Below are 24,516 nucleotides of genomic sequence, written 5' to 3'. Positions count from 1 at the left end.
CACCATTACATACTAAAGTTTATGGAGGTACTGGAACAGGAAAGACTTATTTTGTTTGACAATAATTAAAACTATATAGAGGTCAAACTTCAACCGAAGGATTAAGTCATGATATCTATCAAGAAAGCGGTTCCACTGATAAAGAAGAAGATAAATCAAATTTAAATCAAATTTGAGCAAGTAGTATAGAAACCTATTTTACATAATAAATATAATAAACCACCTAAAGATAAACCCAGAGATGAAGTTATAAAACAAATTTATGATATATGACAAACACCTTCTACTGAGGAAATTCAAGTTAAGGAACAAGTTAAAACTCAAGTTCAAGATCATGCTCAAGAACAAAATTAGGATAAAACTGTAGTATGTAAAGATGAAAGGGATTGGATCAATCCAGAAGGGTTTATACTGACTAATAGGGTTTATAACGATTTTAACATGTGTGATATAAATATGATCACAACAGAAAATATGTTAAATTTCAAAGATAGTAAAATTGTTCTTGATGGTATGGGGGATAAGTTAAATAAAAATATAACTTGTTATTTCACAGAAGGAAGACATTATAACATTCAGATGATTGTAATGTGTCATAAACCAGCTCAAATAATTATTACAACGAAAATGAGATGCCACGCTATTTATATAACAACTTATAAAGGAACTGATCTTTTTAACAATTTCGACAACATATATAATTGCGAACTTATTTTCCATGACATAATTAGTGGGTTAAATGGTAACTATTATAATACTACATTTGGAACAGCCCCAAAACTTCGTTATGGTGTAATTAATTACAACAAGAAAGAGGATACTTTTGTTATTAATGATAAAAGTAGAACTATGGTATATGATTCAAGACTTGGTTTCTTAGATTTAAAAGCTCTCAGAATAAAAACAAACCTATGAAACGAAAAGTCTTTGCATATATGAAACCATTATTGAAAAATACTACAGATAGATATATTATTAACCATGATAATTATGAGTTTTTTTAAAAAAACTTCTTGCATCAAAACGTATTAAAATATGGAATGAGGATTTAACAAAAAAAAAATAGTTAGAGCCAGCTGGTTAAGAGTCATATCAACTTTTATTGGAATTATTGGTTCAGCTATTACGATGTAAAATTATATGAGTCCAGTTACTATGATGACTTGTTCAATCCTCTGTGCTATAATGAGAACTGCGGGCCTTATGGCAATTGGTGCAAGTACTATGTTAATTAGAACAAATACATTAGTTAATGGGACTTCCTTCCATGTTTCGTCATGGTCATTGTTTGGGTTGGGGTAATGATTAGGTTAATGTTAATGATATTGATATTGACGGTGAAGTATGGTCGAAGACCCATAATGATATTGTGAATGTTAATGATAATAATAATGACAATGACAATATTAATGATAATAAAAATGTTAATGATATTGTTAGTGTTTATAACCAAAGTGTATATAACCAATGTGAACACTTAAATGAAGACCAAGCCAAATCAGATGTGCTATACGACAGATATATAAATAAAATCACAAAGGTTTTAAATTAAAAAGTACAGATGATTTTTAAGATCTATATGACAGGAATGAAAATTTTATTGGAGATCTTGATAATTATATTGGAGATAAATTAGCACAGAGGATTGAACAAGTTTTAGATAAATGATATAACTATATTGTTTTTAACACTTTGGGTAAAGAATTTTTAACTGAGTGTTTCCAGTCCAAAGATCACTATCGAAATTTAATTGAAATTTTAGCCCATTATAAATGGGGGCTATTAAAATTTATAAATGAAGGCTATTAAATTTAAATTAGAGAATAATTCTTAATATATATGTCGCACTTCTGGAAATATAGTTTTTCATTATCAAACATTTCATAAAGATGAAATGGATAAATGTGTATGCGGCTCTAAATCAATCAATGGTATTTGTGCTGATGAAGATTGTTCTACTAGATTTAATTCAATGAATATTATTAACATTAATCCTAGATCTAGATCTAGATCTTATTCTAAGTATAATATTAACATTAATTCAAGGAATAACCTTAACATGTAGTCAAAAAAAGTTTTAACAATAATTCTGGATCTTGATTTAGATCTAATTCAATGGATAATATTAACATTAACTCAAAGGATAATATTAACATTAATTCAAAGGATAATATTAACATAAATTCAAAGGACAATAATAACATTAATTCTAAGGATAATATTAATTCTAGATCTATTTCAAAAATAAACTTAAGAGATGAGACCAAAATAGAAATCATAGACGATTTAAAAAGAGAATTCTAGGTGAGTTAAAAAAACAGAAAGTAGTAATAATAAAACAACTAATAATTGTTGTTTAAGTAAAACTGAGAAGAATACAGAATGCTCTTATACAACAAGTGTTTCGTGTTAAAATTGTTGTTCTCAAAAGGTTTTGTGTCCTCCATGTCATACTATTTCTAAAAAATTTTCTCTTTATAAACATAGAAAAAGAGCTCATAATATCTAAAATTTTTGTAAAAAGGACATAAATTTGTGGATTACAAAGGTTAGATTGATTACATGGATTACATGGATTACAGGTTTACTTGGATTACATGTAATACATGGAATTGTATTGGAAAAAAATAAATTTTATATAATAGAGTAGAGTTTAGCTGGTATTTTTTTCAAGTTTTTTCGCAATATGGTTTTACGTGCTTTTTACATAGTCTCTTTATTTAACTAATATTTGGGGACGTCCACTAGAGTCAGCGGATATAGAACCCAATTAGTAGTGCGTATCCACTGACTAGAGTCAGCGGATACGCACTACTAATATCAGCGGATATTAGTAGTGGCTATGTTCTCTCTCCAGTATTTATTCGTATGATTTTTTAGGGCGATATCGTTTTTAAACTTTTCACCACACACACACATCATGGTACTACATCTTTCAGCTTGTTTTCAGTTTTGGTTTTGTTATGAGTTTGAATTTGTGTTTTGGGTTTAATTTAGGTTTTGTTTTAGGGGCGACAAAGTATTTATCTTGATCTGAGTTATACACCCGCATAGTTTCTTTTTCCACCTCATCATCATACTCCTCTCCCACTCTGTTCGAGTGTTCATCTTTTAATTTGTGTACGACGAATTGTTTCCTTGTTTCAAAGGCCAAATCACAAATATAAAAAAAGTTCACGTCTTCTACTTTAGACATCTTTTTTAAGGGTAAAAATTCATATTTTTGAAAATATCGAAATTGAAAATGTCTATATCAGTAAAATGTGATAGCTGCAAAGATAAATCATGGAGAAAATGTTGTGGTAAATGTTTAGATAGTTTTTTGAATGTTATATCTGTAAAGGTGACTTTAAGAAGAGAGATTATATTAATCATGTGAATATGCATTATAATGATCCAATATATTGAACTTGTATAATGTGCAAAGTAAATCAACGTATTAGCGAATTTAGATTTGAAAATTTTCAGTGTAGATTATGTTTTTATCTACATAGATAGAGATATACACATACCACATTCAAGGAATACGCCGAAAGATTTAACACGAAAGTGTAGATTTAAGCAGGCATTTTAAAAAACTGTTGCAAGTTGGTTTTACGTGCTTTTTACAAGGTCTCATTAGTTACACTAGTATCTGGTGACGTCCACTGGAGTCAGTGGGGATAGAACTCAAACTGTCCGTCTGATAACGGTTAATTACCAGCTTAACTCTGTACTAGTAGATTGCACAAAGTGAGAAAAAAATGATAATTTTTAATTGTTTATAAATAGAATATAGAGTAATGTTGTAGTGGATATAAGTAGTGGATAAAAGGTATCCAATGGGGATAGAACCCGGACTATCATGGTTAACTACCAGCTTGACTCTGTACTAGTATATTGCACTAAGTGAGATAGGAAATGATTGTTTTTAATTGTATAAGAATGGGAAATATAGAGTAATGTGTATATGTAGTAGTGGATATATCCAATACAGTAATAGTGGATAAAAGGGGGTCCCCATTCGAACACGAATACACGTTATTGTTGAGTGGTTGGTTGGGGTCCCCCTTTTATCCACTACTAGTTGGATGCAGTTTTTCTATTCAATCATCAAGGGTTTTTGAACATTAATTGAGATTTTTAATGGTTTCTGTCTATTGTCGTTTCGAAGATATTTACACCAATGTGGAAGAGCAGTTTTGGAACCTTATGAGCCGAGTTGTTGTCGTGTCAAAATTGGTTTTTATTAGGGTTTTCTCTTTTCGGGATGCCTTGACGAATTGAAATGATTCCTATAAATTTAGGAAGTTCATTAGTATAATGTTATCTGCTCGGTTTATTGGTTTTAGGAGGGGCTCAAGATCGCAGCTTCATTTGTTTTTAAACCGAATTTTGCATTTTGGTTTGTTGCTCCAGCCATTTTTGTCAGCTTCAAGTGTATTTTTTAGTTGCTGGTAGTTGCTTGCAATTTTTATAATTCGAAAACTTATGTCTCAAGAGAATTGCGATGCACGAGGAGATTGTATGACCAATACAGGCTTATCGACTTGTAGAAACGAAAAGAAGTATTTCGTCCATTTTGGGCAATAATTCGTTAGTATCATCCAAGGAACGGGGTGCGTCTGATCGAAAAGAATTTAATTGAGCAAATTGTTTTTACCCCTATGGTTGTTAGTCCAACTGATCTCATGGGTTCAATTTGGGTTTTCAGAAACTTCCGTCAAAACAATTTTTTTATTGAAAACGTTAGGTAGCAAAAAATGGACACAGACAGTTAACTCAACAAATGAAAATTTATTTCCTTGAGCTCTGCCACTTGTTTTGGTTTCTGACTTTTTGCAAATTATTTACGGATTTGTAGTTGGGCTGTTTATTGCGCTCTTTAATTTTGATTTTCGTAATTTTAAATATATTAAATTTTTTTCAAAACGTTTTTGGTCCAAATTCTTAAATTGCCTTCTACATCAAAAAAAAGTTTGCACCTGTTCGGGTATCACCCTCTTTGATTTAATAGTGTTACAGAGCTCTTTGTTTCTAGGATGTGGTCTGCGGTCCAAGTCAGGTTTTGGGTTGCGAACAGTGGGATCCGGTGCGACCCAACTCAATGGTCCGGGAAAATGTCGGTTTCGCCTTCCGTGTGATCAATAACGGTTTTTGGTCTTAACTTTTATAAAGTTAATATTGATAAAAATGAGTAGCGCACTATAAGCACTTTTTGTTCTTTTCTCCAAACTTTTGAGCAGCTAACAGTTCTTATTATAAATGAAATCTGGATTGCAGAGACACAAATCTTGCATTGAACTTAAGTATTAAAAACAATTCAATATACAACGCCGATTCACAAGAAACCATAACACAACAAGGAGGGGATGCAGACATTTGGGTGTGCGGTCTGGCCAATACCCCCCTTCGTTCTGTTCGGTCCCAGCAATACCGACTTTTCGGTCTGTTTGGTCTGGAAAACGGTTGGCCAATGGTCTAGGCAAAGTCTGCTCAGTCTGCCTATGACGATCAAAGTCTGATTGGGCTAGCATGTATTTAGTCTCGATCCGCATCTTGGGTTATCAGAATCTGTTTTTGTGTGGGACTATTAACATATCTTTATTCATTGCATGTGGTTTTCGGTCAAAACCCAAACCCAGATTTAGACCTTGACTTATGAAAAGACTTTATAATTCTAGTAGGGGGGGGGTCCAATATTGACTATACACGGTCCAGCTCCTAGTTAAAGTTGAGGTAACATCTTTCCATGGGTCTTAATTTGAGTAGAATTATGAATCTCACAACTCTTTTCTTGAGCTGCCTTGCAGTCGCTAATTTTCAGTAACGTCTGATTTTACAAAATATCCTAGAAACTTAATGCTTCAATTTGTTTTTATGAACAAAAACATTTTTGTGAGTGTGAGTTTAACGTGTTTGTGTGTTTTTTGTGTGAATGATTGCATGCAGTTTCCTCTCTCGGATGCACTTTTCTCCAAAAAAGCATCTCTTTTGTTACCTCCACATGTTATTATGTTTTTAATCACTTGTGCAGCTTATTGTGATGGCTATTATATTTGATTTGTTTTGTTTTTTAATTTTTTTCTCAAATTCGATCACCAGATGTGAAAAACAAAAAGATAGTAGAAAAAGATTGAACTCAACTTAAGATCGATGCGGCCAATTGAGAACAAAATTAAACTCCTTCATATTTTGAAATTTTGTGTTCCTTCTCCTGTAGAATAGAAATAACCAAAAATGCTAATTTCTGCTTGAAGCTGTCAAAATTCACCCCTCTGACATGATTGGCAGATTTTTATTCAAAGAATATTAAAAAAACATAGCAGGACATCTGAATGGGTGTTTGACGCTTATAGGAAAAAATAATTTTATAGTTTTCATAATAGTGATTGAGAAATTGCATATAATAGAGGTCTTGTAACAGAAATTTACAGAGATTTTTTTTCATTCTGACCATGGTCATCTTTTTTCCCGTTTATCCAATTGTTCTCTATATACAAAAATTTTGTTAGATTATCTGTCAATTGGTTCTTTATTGGTGCAAATTACCTGTATTACCTTGTCTTTTGCAAAAACTGTTTTTGGAGTCTCAACTGAACATTTTGTTAGATGCTATATCAATTTTTGCCAGAAACTTATGTCAAAGGATGTTTCCTGTTTTTATTTCAAAATGTGTTTTTAATTTTGGATAATTTTGTGAAAATTATTTGATCATGAGATCTAAAATGATGTTCCATTTTTGATTTAAAGTTGTTTCTCGAAATCTTTCCGCTATTCTTTCTTTGTTTTCAACCGCCCTTAACGTTTTGGGGTACCAAAAATTTAGTTGATTACGTTGTTGGTACATATTCAAGTCGCAAGTTCGTAATAAGTCAAATTCTTTTTTTGAGCTGATATTCTCCACCTGACAATGTGACAATGTTTATGAAAGGAAGTTTTCTGTATTGAAATCTTCGAAGCCGTTCCGTTGGCAGAATCTTTCCCTCATTTGCCATAATTCTAGAACTCGGATTTTCTTGCATTTGAATTGTTTGGTTACATAGTTTCTGCTGTTCCTAGCATTAAATTTTCTTTGAGTTTGACTTAATTGCAAATCAAAAGCTAGAGTTTCCCTAATTCCGGCAATTGTTTTCACTTAAAATTATCAAGTAACAAGCCCTGAGGACTGGCCAGTTAGTGCAATTGGTTTTTTGCAATCAGTATCAGTGGCAAACGGTGAGGAGCACAGAGAAGAAAACGGGAAAATATAGAAAAACCGATCATTGAATCCTAAAAGTAGGACCCTCTGTCAACATGACAGAAATATTTACACCAAAAAACATTTTAAAAATTGTTTTTGATGTAAAATTGACTCTGGCTTCAAGAGTTTTTTTTTTAACTTTATGTCAATTGTTTGAACGATCGAAGCAATACGAATCAATTCTCGTGCGTTTTAAAGCGCTTTAGTATTTATGGCTTAATTGAGATGGTGCTTTCTCCCAAGCAGTCAATTAGTTAAGTTGTCTAAATTTTTTGCAGTCACAATGCAAATGCCTATTTTGCGGTCATTCGATTCTGAAAATTTTTCAGCGACAAGTTTCTACATCAAAATAGATAGACGATTCTGGAGTCCAACTTTGTTGGTTGAGAAATTTGGCTATTGGAGCAATACGGTTCACTAGACTGTTTCGCTTCAAGCTAAAATTACTTCTCGTTTTTCTGTTCTTATTTTTGGGAGTTTATTAAGGTCTTTTCTTCTAGTCTTATTCTGATCCAGTTCTATTGAGAGGAATAACATCGTTGTATACGCACAACATAATTGTTCAGTGAAGAAGCATGTTATTCAAATGAATGTACAAGAGTAATGACAAAAAATTTAGGAAGCGTCAGCTGTGCTAATTTTTTCTCTACGTGCTTCACATCCATCAAGCTACTCCCTTTTGCAACCCTTCGAGATTTTGTTAGGCCAGCACAGGAATTGGCATGGGAGAAAAACAAGAAAACTGTTAGTTACTGGGTTTTCAAGACCCAGTTTTATTTGCCTTCATGAACGCATTATTTCTCACATAATTTGAAAGATTGTATATTAAAAACTTTTTCAGCCAATTTTTACCATAATGTTCCTAATTTACGTTACTGTAAACAATAATTCAGAGGACATTGACTCCATTAAAGACAATTGAATTTCAGTGAAGATCTGATAGTATTTCAGGGTGCCCCTGAAGGCAAAAATGGAGCACTTGATTGCCCGCAGTTTCATTTTAAAAATGATGACCTCCCCATGGTTTCCTTCAGGATCGATTCCAGCAACCTCTGCTAAGCTTGCCTTATACACCGTCCTTCCGTAAAAAATCGTTTTCAGCGTTTGAGTTGCTGTCTTTTTGAATGTCAAATGTCAAACGTACATGAGGAAAACTCGAAATTACTGATTTTTTAACTAAAAAACTTGTGTTTGTGATAGTACGGTAACGTCTTATTGTTAACTGTGTAGAGATTTTGTTTAAAGGGTAAAATTTAGTGAAACAATAGTTTTTTGCTTCCATTGGTGATTGTTGAAAACTTTTGAAAGCTTGTGCGTTTTTTGGTTTTGTCAAACTTTTCATTAGCAGAAGACATAGTTTATTGCGCGTCATTTTAAAAATTTTTAAACATGCTTTACACATTTATCATTGAAACAAATATAGTTTCATATTGTTTGATAATATATAATATAAGTAATATTGTTTTTCGTGACGTATATAAAAGGTATTTTTCAAATGTGATGTCTGTACATATGAAGAAAGACCGTTTATAAACATCACTATAATCATTATATATTATATTTTGTACTCAGTTCGCAGCAAACTTTTTTAAATGCATAATTTGGTTTTCAATCTTCTACGCCACAGAGAATTAGAGAACACAAAAACTCATTTTAGAGAGTCAACAAAATATCGTTTTGATGGCCAGATTGCACTTCCCAGGCTGAAATCTTGAGTATAAAGTTCTCCTGATCAGGCTCAGTTGAGCGCACACACGAGTGCATTTTGCGCTTAAAACTACTTGGTACGGGGGACTAGAAAACCTCCCCTAATCAGATTAGTGTGCGCTTGAAAGTGCCTCTGATCAGACCGTCACAGACCGAAGTGACCCCTGATCAGACAATTTTCAGACCATTGTCCAGACGAAAATGCTCTCGAAATTTTTTCCAGACCATGTAATTCAAGCGCACCGGGAACATGTGTGCGCTCGAAACTCGTTTGATCAGGGGTCACTTCGGTCTGGCCACAATGACGTGGACTTCAAGAGTTAATGGGATTATTTAGGATTACCGCTAAATCAGCGCTTTAGTAATAATGGCTAAATTGAGATGGTGCTTTCTCCTAAGCAGTCAAGTAGTTAAGTTGTCTGAAATTTTTGCAGGGTTATGCAAATGCCTATTTGGCGGGCATTCGATTCTGAGAATTTTTAAGCGACAAGTTTCTACATCAAAATAGATAGACGATTCTGGAGTCTAATTTTGTTTTTTGAGAACAATGGCTATTGGAGTAATACAATTCGGTATACTGTTTGGCTTGAATCTAAAATTACGTCTCGTTATTCTGTTCTAATTTTTGGCAGTTGGTTGAGGTCTTTTCTTCTGGTCTCATTCTGATCCAGTTTTATTGATAGGAAAATAACATCGTTGTATCCGCTCAACAATATTGTTGAGTGAAGAAGCATGTTATTCAACTGAATGTACAAGAATAATAAAACAAAATTTAGGAAGCGTCAGCTGTGTTAATTTTTTCTCTACGTGCTTCACATATCCATCAAGCTACTCCTTTCTGCAACCCTTCGCGATTTTGTTAGGCCAGCACAGGAAATGGCATGGGAGAAAAACAAGAAAACTGTTAGTTACTGGGTTTTCAAGACCCAGTTTTATTTGCCTTCATGAACGCATTATTTCTCACATAATTTGAAAGATTGTATATTAAAAACTTTTTCAGCCAATTTTTACCACAATGTTCCCAATTTACGTTACTGTAAACAAAAATTCAGTGGACATTGACTACATTAGGGACAATAGATTTTCAGTGAAGATCTGATAATATTTCAGGGTGCCCTTGAAGGCAAAAATGGAGCACTTGATGGCCCGCAGTTTCATTTTAAAAATGATGACCTCCCCATGGTTTCCTTCAGGATCGATTCCAGCAACCCCTACTAAGCTTGTCTTATACACCGTATTTCCGTAAAAAATCGTTTTCAGCGTTTGAGTTGCTGTCTTTTTGAATGTCAAATGTCAAACGTACATAAGGAAAACTCGAAATTACTCCTTTTTTAACTAAAAAACATGTGTTTGTGATAGTACGGTAACGTCTTACTGTTAACTGTGTAGAGATTTTGTTTAAAGGGTAAAATTTAGTGAAACAATAATTTTTTGCTTCCATTGGTGATTGTTGAAAATTTTTGAAAGCTTGTGCGTCTTTTGAAAGCTTGTGGACATAGTTTATTGCGCGTCATTTTAAAAATTTTTAAACATGCTTTACACATTTATCATTGAAACAAATATAGTTTCATATTGTTTGATAATATATAATATAAGTAATATTGTTTTTCGTGACGTATATAAAAGGTATTTTTCAAATGTGATGTCTGTACATATGAAGAAAGACCGTTTATAAACATCAATATAATCATTATATATTATATTTTGTACTCAGTTCGCAGCAAACCTTTTTAAATGCATAATTTGGTTTTCAATCTTCTACGCCACAGAGAATTAGAGAACACAAAAACTCATTTTAGAGAGAAAACAAAATATCGTTTTGATGGCCAGATTGCACTTTCCAGGCTGAAATCTTGAGTATAAAGTTCTCCTGATCAGGCTCAGTTGAGCGCACACACGAGTGCATTTTGCGCTTAAAACTTCATGGTCGGGCGACTAGAAAACCTCCCTTAATCAGACTAGTGTGCGCTTGAAACTGCCTCTGATCGGACCGTCCCAGACTGAAGTGACCCCTGATCAGACCATTGTCCAGACGAAAATGCTCTCGAAATTTTTTCCAGACCATGTGATTCAAGCGCACCGGGAACATGTGTGCGCTCGAAACTCGTTTGATAAAGGGTCACTTCGGTCTGGCCACATTGACTTGGACTTCAAGAGTTAATGGGAGTATTTAGGATTACCGCTAAATCAGCGCTTTAGTAAAGATGGCTAAATTGAGATGGTGCTTTCTCCTAAGCAGTCGATTAGTTAAGTTTTCTGAAATTGTTGCAGGGTTATGCAAATGCCTATTTGGCGTGCATTCGGTTCTGAGAATTCTTAAGCGACAAGTTTCTACATCAAAATAGATAGACGATTCTGGAGTCTAATTTTGTTTTTTGAGAATAATGGCTATTGGAGTAATACAGTTCAATATACTCTTTGGCTTGAATCTAAAATTACGTTTTGTTATTCTGTTCTAAGTTTTGGCAGTTGGTTGAGGTCTTTTCTTCTGGTCTCATTTTGATCCAGTTTTATTGATAGGAAAATAACATCGTTGTATCCGCTCAACAATATTGTTGAGTGAAGAAGCATGGTGTTCAACTGAATTTACAAGAGTAATAAAACAAAAGTTAGGAAGCGTCAGCTGTGTTATTATTTTCGCTACGTGCTCCACATATCCATCAAGCTACTCCCTTCTGCAACCCTTCAACATTTTGTATGCTAGCACAGGAGATGGCATAGGAGAATAACAACGAATAACTCGAATTCTTTCCGCTATTCTTTCTTTGTTTTCAATCGCCCTTAACGTTTTGGGGTACCAAAATTTAGTTGATTACGTTGCTGGTACATATTCAAGTCGCAAATTTGTAATAAGTCAAATTTTTTTTTTGAGCTGATATTCTCACCCTGACAATGTGACAATGTTTATGAAAGGAAGTATTCTGTATTGAAATCTTCGAAGCCGTTCCGTTGGCAGAATCTTTCCCTCATTTGCCATAGTTCTAGAATTCGGATTTTCTTGCATTTGAATTGTTTGGTTACATAGTTTCTGCTGTTCCTAGCATTAAAGTTTCTTTGAGTTTGACTTAATTGCAAATCAAAAGCTAGAGTTTCCCTAATTCCGGCAATTGTTTTCACTTAAAGTTATCAAGTAACAAGCCCTGAGGACTGGCCAGTTAGTGCAATTGGTTTTTTGCAATCAGTATCAGTGGCAAACGGTGAGGAGCACAGAGATGAAAACGGGAAAATATAGAAAAACAGATCATTGAATCCTAAAAGTAGGACCCTCTGTCAACATGACAGAATTATTTACATCAAAAAACATTTTAAAAATTGTTTTTGATGTAAAATTGACCCTGGCTTCAAGAGTTTTTTTAACTTTATGTCAATTGTTCGAACGATCGAAGCAATACGAATCAATTCTCGTGCGTTTTAAAGCGCTTTAGTATTTATGGCCTAATTGAGATGGTGCTTTCTCCCGAGCAGTCAATTAGTTAAGTTGTCTAATTTTTTTGCAGTCACAATGCAAATGCCTATTTTGCGGTCATTCGATTCTGAGAATTCTTCAGCGACAAGTTTCTACATCAAAATAGATAGACGATTCTGGAGTCCAACTTTGTTGGTTGTGAAATTTGGCTATTGGAGCAATACGGTTCACTAGACTGTTTCGCTTCAAGCTAAAATTACTTCTCGTTTTTCTGTTCTTATTTTTGGGAGTTTATTAAGGTCTTTTCTTCTAGTCTTATTCTGATCCAGTTCTATTGAGAGGAATAACATCGTTGTATACGCACAACATAATTGTTCAGTGAAGAAGCATGTTATTCAAATGAATGTACAAGAGTAATGACAAAAAATTTAGGAAGCGTCAGTTGTGCTAATTTTTTCTCTACGTGCTTCACATCCATCAAGCTACTCCCTTCTGCAACCCTTCGAGATTTTGTTAGGCCAGCACAGGAATTGGCATGGGAGAAAAACAAGAAAACTGTTAGTTACTGGGTTTTCAAGACCCAGTTTTATTTGCCTTCATGAACGCATTATTTCTCACATAATTTGAAAGATTGTATATTAAAAACTTTTTCAGCCAATTTTTACCATAATGTTCCTAATTTACGTTACTGTAAACAATAATTCAGAGGACATTGACTACATTAGGGACAATAGATTTTCAGTGAAGATCTGATAGTATTTCAGGGTGCTCTTGGAGGCCAAAATGGAGCACTTGATGGCCCGCAGTTTCATTTTAAAAGTGATGACCTCCCCATGGTTTCCTTCAGGATCGATTCCAGCAACCTCTGCTAAGCTTGTCTTATACACCGTCCTTCAGTAAAAAATCGTTTTCAGCGTTTGAGTTGCTGTCTTTTTGAATGTCAAATGTCAAACGTACATGAGGAAAACTCGAAATCACTGAGTTTTTAACTAAAAAACTTGTGTTTGTGATAGTACGGTAACGTCTTATTGTTAACTGTGTAGAGATTTTGTTTAAAGGGTAAAATTTAGTGAAACAATAGATTTTGCTTCCATTGGTGATTGTTGAAAACTTTTGAAAGCTTGTGCGTATTTTGGTTTTGTCAGACTTTTCATTAGCAGAAGACATAGTTTATTGCGCGTCATTTTAAAAATTTTTAAACATGCTTTACACATTTATCATTGAAACAAATATAGTTTCATATTGTTCGATATTATATAATATAAATAATATTGTTTTTCGTGACGTATATAAAAGGTATTTTTCAAATGTGATGTCTGTACATATGAAGAAAGACCGTTTATAAACATCAATATAATCATTATATATTATATTTTGTACTCAGTTCGCAGCAAACCTTTTTAAATGCATAATTTGGTTTTCAATCTTCTACGCCACAGAGAATTAGAGAAAACAGAAACTCATTTTAGAGAGACAACAAAATATCGTTTTGATGGCCAGATTGCACTTTCCGGGCTGAGATCTTGAGTATACAGTTCTCCTGATCAGGCTCAGTTGAGCGCCCACACGAGTGCATTTTGCGTTTAAAACTACATGGTCGGGCGACTAGAAAACCTCCCCTAATCAGACTAGTGTGCGCTTGAAAGTGCCTCTGATCAGACCGTCCCAGACCGAAGTGACCCCTGATCAGACAATTTTCAGACCATTGTCCAGACGAAAATGCTCTCGAAATTTTTTCCAGACCATGTAATTCAAGCGCACCGGGAACATGTCTGCGCTCGAAACTCGTTTGATCAGGGGTCACTTCGGTCTGGCCACATTGACTTGGACTTCATGAGTTAATGGGAGTATTTAGGATTACCGCTAATTCAGCGCTTTAGTAATAATGGCTAAATTGAGATGGTGCTTTCTCCTAAGCAGTCAAGTAGTTAAGTTGTCTGAAATTTTTGCAGGGTTATGCAAATGCCTATTTGGCGGGCATTCGATTCTGAGAATTTTTAAGCGACAAGTTTCTACATCAAAATAGATAGACGATTCTGGAGTCTAATTTTGTTTTTTGAGAACAATGGCTATTGGAGTAATACAATTCGATATACTATTTGGCTTGAATCTAAAATTACGTCTCGTTATTCTGTTCTAATTTTTGGCAGTTGGTTGAGGTCTTTTTTTCTGGTCTCATTCTGATCCAGTTTTATTGATAGGAAAATAACATCGTTGTATCCGCTCAACAATATTGTTGAGTGAAGAAGCATGTTATTCAACTGAATGTACAAGATTAAGAAAACAAAATTTAGGAAGCGTCAGCTGCGTTAATTTTTTCTCTACGTGCTTCACATATCCATCCAGCTACTCCCTTCTGCAACGCTTCGAGATTTTGTTAGGCCAGCACAGGAATTGGCATGGGAGATAAACAAGAAAACTGGTAGTTACTGGGTTTTCAAGACCTAGTTTTATTTGCCTTCATGAACGCATTATTTCTCACATAATTTGAAAGATTGTATATTAAAAACTTTTTCAGCCAATTTTTACCATAATGTTCCTAATTTACGTTACTGTAAACAATAATTCAGAGGACATTGACCACATTAGGGACAATAGATTTTCAGTGAAGATCTGATATTGTTTCAGGGTGCCCCTGAAGGCAAAAATGGAGCACTTGATGGCCAGCAGTTTTACTTTAAAAATGATGACCTCCCCATGGTTTCCTTCAGGATCGATTCCAGCAACCTCTACTAAGCTTGTCTTAAACACCTTATTTCCGTAAAAAATCGTTTTCAGCGTTTGAGTTGCTGTCTTTTTGAATGTCAAATGTCAAACGTACATGAGGAAAACTCGAAATTACTGATTTTTTAACTAAAAAACTTGTGTTTGTGATAGTACGGTAACGTCATTTTGTTAACTGTGTAGAGATTTTGTTTAAAGGGTAAAATTTAGTGAAACAATAGTTTTTTGGTTCCATTGGTGATTGCTGAAAATTTTTGAAAGCTTGTGCGTCTTTTGAAAGCTTGTGCACATAGTTTATTGCGCGTCATTTTAAAAAATTTTAAACATGCTTTACATATTTATCATTGAAACAAATATGAATTCATATTGTTTGATAATATAGAATATATATAATATTGTTTTTCTGTGATGTATATAAAAGGTATTTTTCAAATGTGATGTCTGTACATATGAAGAAAGACCGTTTACAAACATCACTATAATCATTATATATTATATTTTGTACTCAGTTCGCAGCAAACCTTTTTAAATGCATAATTTGGTTTTCAATCTTCTACGCCACAAAGAATTCGAGAAAACAAGAACTCATTTTAGAGAGACAACAAAATATCGTTTTGATGGCCAGATTGCACTTTCCGGGCTGAGATCTTGAGTATAAAGTTCTTCTGATCAGGCTCAGTTGAGCGCACACACGAGTGCATTTTGCGCTTAAAACTACATGGTCGGGCAACTTGAAAACCTCCCCTAATCAGACTAGTGTGCGCTTAAAAGTGCCTCTGATCAGACCGTCCCAGACCGAAGTGACCCCTGATCAGACAATTTTCAGACCATTGTCCAGACGAAAATGCTCTCGAAAATTTTTCCAGACCATGTAATTCAAGCGCACCGGGAACATGTGTGCGCTCGAAACTCGTTTGATCAGGGGTCACTTCGGTCTGGCCACATTGACGTGGACTTCAAGAGTTAATGGGAGTATTTAGGATTACCGCTAAATCAGCGCTTTAGTAATAATGGCTAAATTGAGATGGTGCTTTCTCCTAAGCAGTCAAGTAGTTAAGTTCTCTGAAATTTTTGCAGGGTTATGCAAATGCCTATTTGGCGGGCATTCGATTCTGAGAATTTTTAAGCGACAAGTTTCTACATCAAAATAGATAGACGATTCTGGAGTCTAATTTTGTTTTTTGAGAATAATGGCTATTGGAGTAATACACTTCAATGTACTGTTTGGCTTGAATCTAAAATTACGTGTTGTTATTCTGTTCTATTTTTTGGCAGTTGTTTGAGGTATTTTCTTCTGGTCTCATTCTGATCCAGTTTTCTTGATAGGAAAATAACATCGTTGTATCCGCTCAATATTGTTAGCTAAAAAATTCGTGTTTGTGATAGTACGATACCGTCGTACTGTTAACTGTGTAGAGATTTTTTTAAAGTGTAAAGTTTAGTGGAACAATAGTTTTCCTAATTTCATTGGTGAGTGTTTAAAACTTTTGAAAGATTGTGCGTCTTTTGGTTTTGTCAGGACATTTCTTAGAAGATGACATAGTTTATTGCGCGTCATACTAAAACTTTTTAAACAAGCTTTACACATTTATCATTGAAATAACTATAGCTTTATATTGTTTGGTTATGTAAGTCTAAAAAAAGAAGATTGAATTAAACATTATATATATATATATCACTGACAGTTTCAAAAATATTTTCACTTTTCCATTTGTTTGCAATGCATAATTGTTGCTTTCAATATACAAAACCTTCAAACTTTTTAAAATGGTTTCAGTTTTGCAGCTCAAACCATTCATTTGTTTAAGCGCAAACAAGTATATGATGATCTAATGATAAATCAGTTCTTGCACAAAATAACGCACAAGTTTTTCTACATGTGACAGCTCTACATGCAGCATTAATAGTTGTTCAGAGAGTTTTCAAAAGAGATGGCGATTGCTCTTATTTGTTTGGGAGAACAGTTTTTCAGTCGACGCTGGTGAAAAGACATAACATGTTTCATTGAAATCATCACTTTAGATGTTAAGGGCATAGGTTGCCGCCGGAAAAACAATCGAATTAAACAGATGATGTGGAGAATTAAAATTTTTTTTCCTCAAGTTGAGTCATTGGTTAACTTTTGCAACGTCTTGATGCGCTTAATTTGTTATATTGATGCCTTGGAGACAAGAAACGAGGGATGTTTTTTGTTTTGCTCCCCTCCAGCTTAGTGTGGTTATATCTTTTACGCCCCCGGCACAATTGCTATATTTTTACATTGAAACGTGCTATATATCATAAATTGGAACTAGGGTCACAAAAATCACAGTGTGGACCAAAGAAGAGTATATCCGAAATTTGAATTGATTACTCCGAGTAATAGTTTTTAGTGTACTCAATTGCTTTAACTGATAGAAAAAGTTTGTAATCCTTTGCTAAACAACCTCCAAACCTGAATTTGTTGGCTTTTGTCCTTAAGATATTAGCATTAAATTAATCTCTAGTACACTACTTTTCAATTATGTACTCATTCTGTTTTTTAATCGATAAGGCTGTATTATTTAGATTTCAAAATGGTCATCGACGTACGTTTCTAGTCCGCAGGTCGAATCTGCAAAAATAATAGAAACGAAAATTTGTTCAGCTGAGTTGTTGACTTTTTGCATATTTAGTTCTTGCTTTTATGAAGCTACAGACTGATAAGCTCTGTTCATTAGATGCTTTAGATGATGAATGACTGTGGGATAACGTGCTAAAAAAATTATATCTAGATAAGGGAAGGCGTTAATAAAATCAATTTCTCTATTTGATATACAGAATTTCTGATTGACAGCTAAACGGCCAACTCTTCTGAGTTTTATGTATTTTGTCCTGTTTACATTTATTTTCAAATGGTTCCTGCTGCGGCACGTGTTGAGATTATTCAAACTTTAGTGTACTTTGGGGCTCTGGCTCCCAATAGCTAAGTAATCAGTTTAAAATATAACTTCTAGCCCCTTCCGTTTCAACTCAAATTATTTATTGTTAGCATTGAAGTAATCTCTATCAGAGTATATTTAAAATATGTATTCATTCTGTTTCTTTTTCGATAATGCTGTTTTATTTCGATTTCAAAATGCTCATCGACGTACATCTCAAGTCTGCAGGTTGAAGCTGCAAAAATAATTGAATTAAAAATTTGTTGAGCTGAGTTGTTGACTTTTTGCAGGTTTACTTTTTGTTTTTATGAAGCTACTGACTGATAAGCTCTGTTCATTAGATGCTTTAGATGATGAATGACGGGGGGATAACGTGCTCAAAAAATTTCATGTAGATAACGGAAGGCGTTAATAAAATCAATTTCTCTATTCGATATACAGAGTTTTTGGTTGACAGCTAAACGGCCAACTCTTCTGACTTTTATGTATTTTGTCCTGTTTACATTTATTTTCAAATGGTTCCTGCTGTGGCACGTGTTGAGATTATTCAATCTTTAGTGTATTTTGGGACTCTGGCTCCCAAGAGCTAAGTAATCAGTTTAAAATATAACTTCTAGCCCCATCCGTTTCAACTCAAAATATATATTGTTGGCATTAAAGTAATCTCTATCACAGTATATTTAAAATATGTATTCATTCCGTTTCTTTTTCGATAATGCTGTTTTATTTCGATTTCAAAATGTTCATCGACGTACGTCTCTAGTCCGCAGGTTGAAGCTGCAAAAATAATTGAATTGGAAATTTGTTGAGCTGAGTTGTTGACTTTTTGCAGATTTACTTTTTGTTTTTATGAAGCTACTGACTGATAAGCTCTGCTCATTGGATGCTTTAGATGATGACTGAGCGATAAAGTGCTCGAACAATTAAATCTAGATAACGGAAGGCGTTAATAAAATGAACTTCTCTGTTCGATATATAGAATTTTTCATTGAAAGCTAAACGGCCACCTCTTCCGAGTTTCATGCGGTTTGTCCTGTTTACATTGATTTTCAAATGGTTCCTGCTACGATACGTGCTGTGATTATTCAAACTTTAAGGTACTTTGGGGCTATGCCTCCCAAGAACTAAACAATCAGTTTAAAATATAGCTTCTAGCCCCTTCCGTTTCAATTAAAAATATATGTCAGCTACAAAAAAACTAAATAATATAAAAGAAACTAATTTGTAAAGTTAAAATTACTTCCCATATTTAAAACAAACGTTTTTGAACTTTACGTTCATCGTCAGGTTGAAATTGTTTCACAAATTTTTAATGGATAAAATGAATATGTATTTACATTTTTATGAGACCACAATTAAAACTATTCTAGGAACTATTCTAAAAAACTCAATCGAGATTTTTTTCCTATATACAATATTTAGCCTGTTTACAACTTATTTTTTCATCTGTTATCAGTTTCTTTAAAAACATTCCTAATCCTGTCTTTTTTTCAGGTTTGGCCAAGTTTTTTTGTATTTTTAGGGGTATTCCGAATTTGCAATAACCCTAAGTATCCCTCTTGTGGAGGGTTTGCAATTTTCCCCTTTGCCATGCACAAAATGGTTTTTGCCCAATGTATCTTTATCTAGTCAAGATTATGATTTGAAATGTTTTAGCACCCCCTATATTCGTCGCTTGTGTTTAGTGCTGGCCTCAGCTTGCTGATGTGTATAGCTTTGAGTTATTGTTTTTTTACTGTCCGACAGGCGTCCAGAACTTTCGATTCAATGTCATTTGTGGTGCCACAACATTCAACCAGGCGTTGACCCACCTGTTCATCCTTCTTTTGATGTTCTGTTATCCTTGTTGTAGAATGCGCCTTGTTTGTCCAACATAGATGTATCCGCATCCATTGCTTTTTATCTCACATTTCACGCTGAATTTCAGGTCTCTATCGAAAGTTGATTTCAGGGTGGGAAGGCATCATCTTAAAATCCGCGTTAAAAAAAAAATTTGCAATTCGCATAGTTTCTTCTTGCGAAGTTATTTTACTTGCAAAGTATTGAGTAAGGTTGCCTCTGTATTGCAGAAAAGTTGTTTGCTTATCATGAGATCTAGTCTTGCTTTTTTGATGCTCTTTTGGTGCTGTTCTCAATTGGTCTTTACCGCCACCTATTATCTTTTGTAAAGTATGGTTTACTATTTTTGAAGACCATTCATCTGGATACCGATTTTTGGTCCAGCAAGTTTTGTTCATTTCAAGAGCTTGGTCGAAGGCCAACCAATTAGAGGTTGCATTAAAAACCCTGTGAACCGTCCCTTGATTTACATTTTTCTTATGCTAAAGCAGTGCAGATCTTCGAAAATTCAGTACTATTCCATTGTGAGTTCTTTTTTGAACAATGACAGGTTGTATTGCTTTTGCTGCTCACATTTATGTTAATATTAAGAAAAGCCGAATCCCTTTCCATGTTAACTTTTTTAAGGTAAATTGCAGGTTGTTGTGTAATGATTTCGCAAATTTTAAGGTATCTATTCTGTTTCGCCCCCCCCCAGTGTTTTTGGGGGTCATAAGAAAATAGCACGTGCGCTTGGGGGTCATAAAAATTTATGCTCACTGAGCTGGGGGCCGAAACAGAATAAATCCCTTTTAAATATTCTTCGGGTTCACCATGAACCGTGCAAGTAATATTGCTGCAATAAGTACAAATCCAAACAACATCCTGCATGTTGGCGTAAACATCCTGCATGTTGGCGTAAGCCATACACTAAAAAAAAGTGTTGAAAGTTTGTCTCCTTGGGCTACTCCTGATTTCTGTTCAATCTCATTTTGTTTTTTAACATTTTGTTTCAAAAGCGTTGTGGTTGAGGTGTATTTGCTTACTCCGCACCAAATTTTCCAAAAAACGGCTTCTATTTTCCGGTAATGTTGGTTGTTTTATTTCGATTTCAAAAAGTTCATTGACGTACGTCTCTAATCCGTAAGTTGAAGCTGGAAAAACAATTGAATTAAAGAGGTGTTGTGCTGAGTTGAAGCTGACCTTATGTAGATTTAGTTTTTGGTTTATTGAAGCTACTGACTGATAAGCTTTGTTCATTAGATGCTTTAGATGATGACTGGGAGATAACGTGCTTGAAAAAATTACACCTGGATAACAAAAGGTGTTAGTGAATTTGGGTCTTTCCCATTATAGCCCCCCCCCCCCCAGGAATTATAGCCCCCCCATTATGGTATATTTACCATGACTGGGGGACTATAGGTTATCTGACCACTAAGCGGGGGGGGGGGGCTATAATGGGAAAGACCAGTGAATTCAACTTCTCTTTTCGATATAATTTTTCGACGACAGCTATACGGCCACCTCTTCTAAATTTTATGCATTTTGTCTTTTTTACATTAATTTGCAAATAATTCCTGCTACTATACGTGTTCAGATTGTTCAAACTTTGTTGTAGTTAGCATTGGCTATGGCTCCCAAGTACTAAGTCATCAGCGTAAAATATAACATCTAGTGCCTTGCATTTCAACTCAAAATAAAAGTCAGCTATGAATAAACTAAACAAAAGTGGTGAGAGTTTGTCTCCTTGTGCTACTCCTGATTTCTGTTCAATCTCATTTGACACGAATTCTCCATCAAGGATCTGCTGGAAGTTGCATTTTAGCACTGATGGTATCGTGTGTAGCATGTTCCCGTGGAGCCCCGTTTTTATCAGTTTTGTAAGCAGCAGGTGCATACCATTAATTTCAAGCATCCTTTCTTCCTACTATGATAATTTCGTTTTACTTTCAAGTTTGCATAAATTGAGCATGTTTTAAAATTGATAGAAGAAGAAGATTGAATTAAGCATCAGATCACACTGACAAATTGTCCAAATTATTTACAGATTCAGAAAATATACATTAAATTTTAATTGTTTAAGTTTAAATTTTGTTTAAGTTTTAATTGTTTAAATTTTCATTGTTTAAAACAATTTAATTTGTTAAAATTGATGAAAACTCAATATAATCACGGAAAAACCTCCGTTGGTGGGATAATTGTTGTCCTAATTGTTATGAAAATTTTCAATATTTGTTGATATGTTGCGTTAATTCAGTCCATTTATTAAATTCATTGATTCATTCCACAATTTTAGTTGAATTGCAAGAAACTTTCCCTAATAGCCCCAAAAAATCTCGGATTTTCATTGCAATTTGAGTATCTTGTATAATTATCTTTTTCAATTTTGAATTCTTTATCAGTTAGATGAGTATCCCCCCTTTTATGGCCTCATCTTAACCTTTTTATTGTTTCGGCTGAGCCCACACTTGATAAGATTTTTTCGTCAAACCAGTATGGGCCTGTAATGAAAATGATGCATCACAGGAACCAAGGCATGCATTAATATAATGTTTTTCAGCACAATCTTTACTTTTATAGCCATAAAAATTTCAAGTACAACTATTGTTGTGTTAAATTTGACCGAATTGCTGTCTGCTTATCTCAAGTGAATAGAGTTTGTTGCACTGCAGTCTTTATGAAGTTTATTGTGGATATTGGTCAGGCAGACATTATTCCTGTATTTATCGAACAATGTATGTTTTGCTTCAGATCTGAATGCCGGGCTTTATTGTAAACCCGTTTTCAGGTCATATCTGGACTTTGAGATATGGACTGACGACAATTGGAAGCTTAAATTGTGATATTCTCATAAATGTTAGTTTTGATATCTGTGTCAATTCGATTATCATTAATTGATGTTAAATTATGATATTTTACAGGATGGCCATGCTGATCAACAGCATGCTGTGGTGCAGTACAATGAGCAATCGGGTGATTTTTGCATCAGAGATCTTAATTCACTTAATGGGATTTTTTTAAACAGCTCTAATTTTCGCAATGCTACTTCACCACTTTGTCACGGAGATACGATAGCCTTTTCGGAAAATGGTCAGAGCTTCGTCTTTTGTGTATCCCAGGTACTGTTATCATGTATCACTCGCTTCTCTGAATGATCTTGTCATGTTGAATTTTTGTTTTCACTTTAGTCCCCCAATGATGCCCTACTATTCGTCCAGACTATTCAACAGAGCGGACAAAAGGTTGTCAGGCAATGTAGATAAATTTCCATGAATAGTGTGTTGTGCTCATCAGCATATATTTCAACTCAAACTCACTTCGTTAAAACTGCAACTAAGTTGATGCTCAACATTTGATAACCACAGTTGAGCATGCTAAGCAATAGCAAAATAGACTAAATAGTCAAAATATAATAGCCTGTTTCGTTTCAAAAACCACCTTCTATAAATTATGTATGAACGTGATACTATAAAGTATCGTTTTCAATTTTTTGGTAGTCCTAATTATGAACTAGAGAAATTAAGGCAGTCAAAGGAAATTCAGATATGAAAGTAAGTTAACTTTTCCTAGGGCGATCTCTTGCTACCAGTTATTCCAAACTTGCCGATAGCTCCGCAACCTCAAACCACTTTAGCTTTTGGAAATGATCTAGCACTAAAGGACAGGTGGGCCGTTCAGACCCAGGGTGGAGCTTGGACCCAAATAGCTCCCATCCCTCCGCCAAAACCACCGGCATATAACTTGAGAGGGAGGCCGTCAAGTGCTAGCTCAGTATCAAGGCTTGTAAGACAGCCTGCGATTGTACCCCAGCCGCCTCCACGAGGACAAGCTGTCACCCAAGGTTAGTGCTTTGTCGAGTATAGTCCCCATGATTGGTTCAAAATTTCTTCAGAAATGGGGAAATAGAGATGCGAACCTGTTTTCTTCTGTCTGTTTTTTTTCTGGTTGTCTTTTTAAAGAGCTGTTTACTGTTTTTAAGTTGTCTATAGAAATTAAAACTTGTGTATTAAAGTAAACTAAGTTGTCTATAGAAAGTAAAAAAAGGAAGCGAAAAGAGAGCAGCATGCTCATTTGAATTTCTCAGAGTCTTTTTTAAAGTGGAGTGAGATGACAGTGTTTTGACAATTTTTTTAAACGGTTTTGAGAAAGTTTGACTTCTATTTTGACTGTGTTTTCAAAAATGAGTTTACACGGATCAATTTATCAAGCATACATGAGTTTATCTAATGAGTGTTTTTTTCGAGATCGATTTTTTAAATAATCTTGCCTGGTAATTTTTTCATCATATAGCTGGTTGCATGCATTTTAATGGTTTATTCTCCAGATTTTTAACTCCAGAATCAACTCACATTATAACTTGACTTAGTCCTTAGGACTCTTCGAACTAAGCTAAATAAACTGTTTAACTTTTATATCATCCAATTTCAACGAAAATAGAAAAGTTAAAGGAAATGAGAAAAGCAAAATTGGATAATATAAATCTGAAATTCTTCATGTTCAAAGATGAGATGTCAAAAGAATTAAACGCAGCGGACCGTATGATCTGGCATGTTTTCTTTTTAAAAATAACCTGCCATAAGTTTCACAGAACGATGAAATGGTTTACATCAGAGATAACGATTATGAAAAGAAACGGAGAACCAATTATTCAAAATTTTACCATTTTATATAATGTTCCCTACATATAGTTCCCTACATCCAATTGAAAAGCAAAATTGGAGAATATAAATCTGAAATTC

General features: G+C 34.3%; 2 protein-coding genes across 3 annotated transcripts in view; one reads left to right on the top strand and one right to left on the bottom strand.

Annotated features, from left to right (window-relative positions):
• Positions 1 to 24,516, bottom strand: part of LOC142336073 (uncharacterized) — a 482,576-nt gene that overhangs the window by 98,303 nt on the left and 359,757 nt on the right. The gene's annotated exons all lie outside the window — the stretch shown is intronic.
• The window catches only part of LOC142336070 (uncharacterized), a 114,079-nt gene continuing 112,089 nt past the window's right edge, over positions 22,527 to 24,516 (top strand). For both annotated transcript variants that reach the window (XR_012758886.1, XM_075384582.1), the window contains exons 1-4: positions 22,527 to 22,633; positions 22,699 to 22,896; positions 22,966 to 23,019; positions 23,348 to 23,618. Coding sequence is in view for 1 of the 2 variants with exons in the window: in XM_075384582.1 (XP_075240697.1) it covers positions 22,535 to 22,633; positions 22,699 to 22,896; positions 22,966 to 23,019; positions 23,348 to 23,618 (622 nt within the window). In the remaining variant the exon portion in view is untranslated. The remainder of the gene's footprint in view (positions 22,634 to 22,698; positions 22,897 to 22,965; positions 23,020 to 23,347; positions 23,619 to 24,516) is intronic.

This window comes from Convolutriloba macropyga, chromosome 3, assembly GCF_964194025.1.
Source record: "Convolutriloba macropyga chromosome 3, txConMacr16.3, whole genome shotgun sequence".
NCBI lineage: Eukaryota > Metazoa > Xenacoelomorpha > Acoela > Convolutidae > Convolutriloba > Convolutriloba macropyga.
Note: the sequence above shows the minus strand (reverse complement) of the source record. Positions and strands in the feature narration are given on the sequence as shown.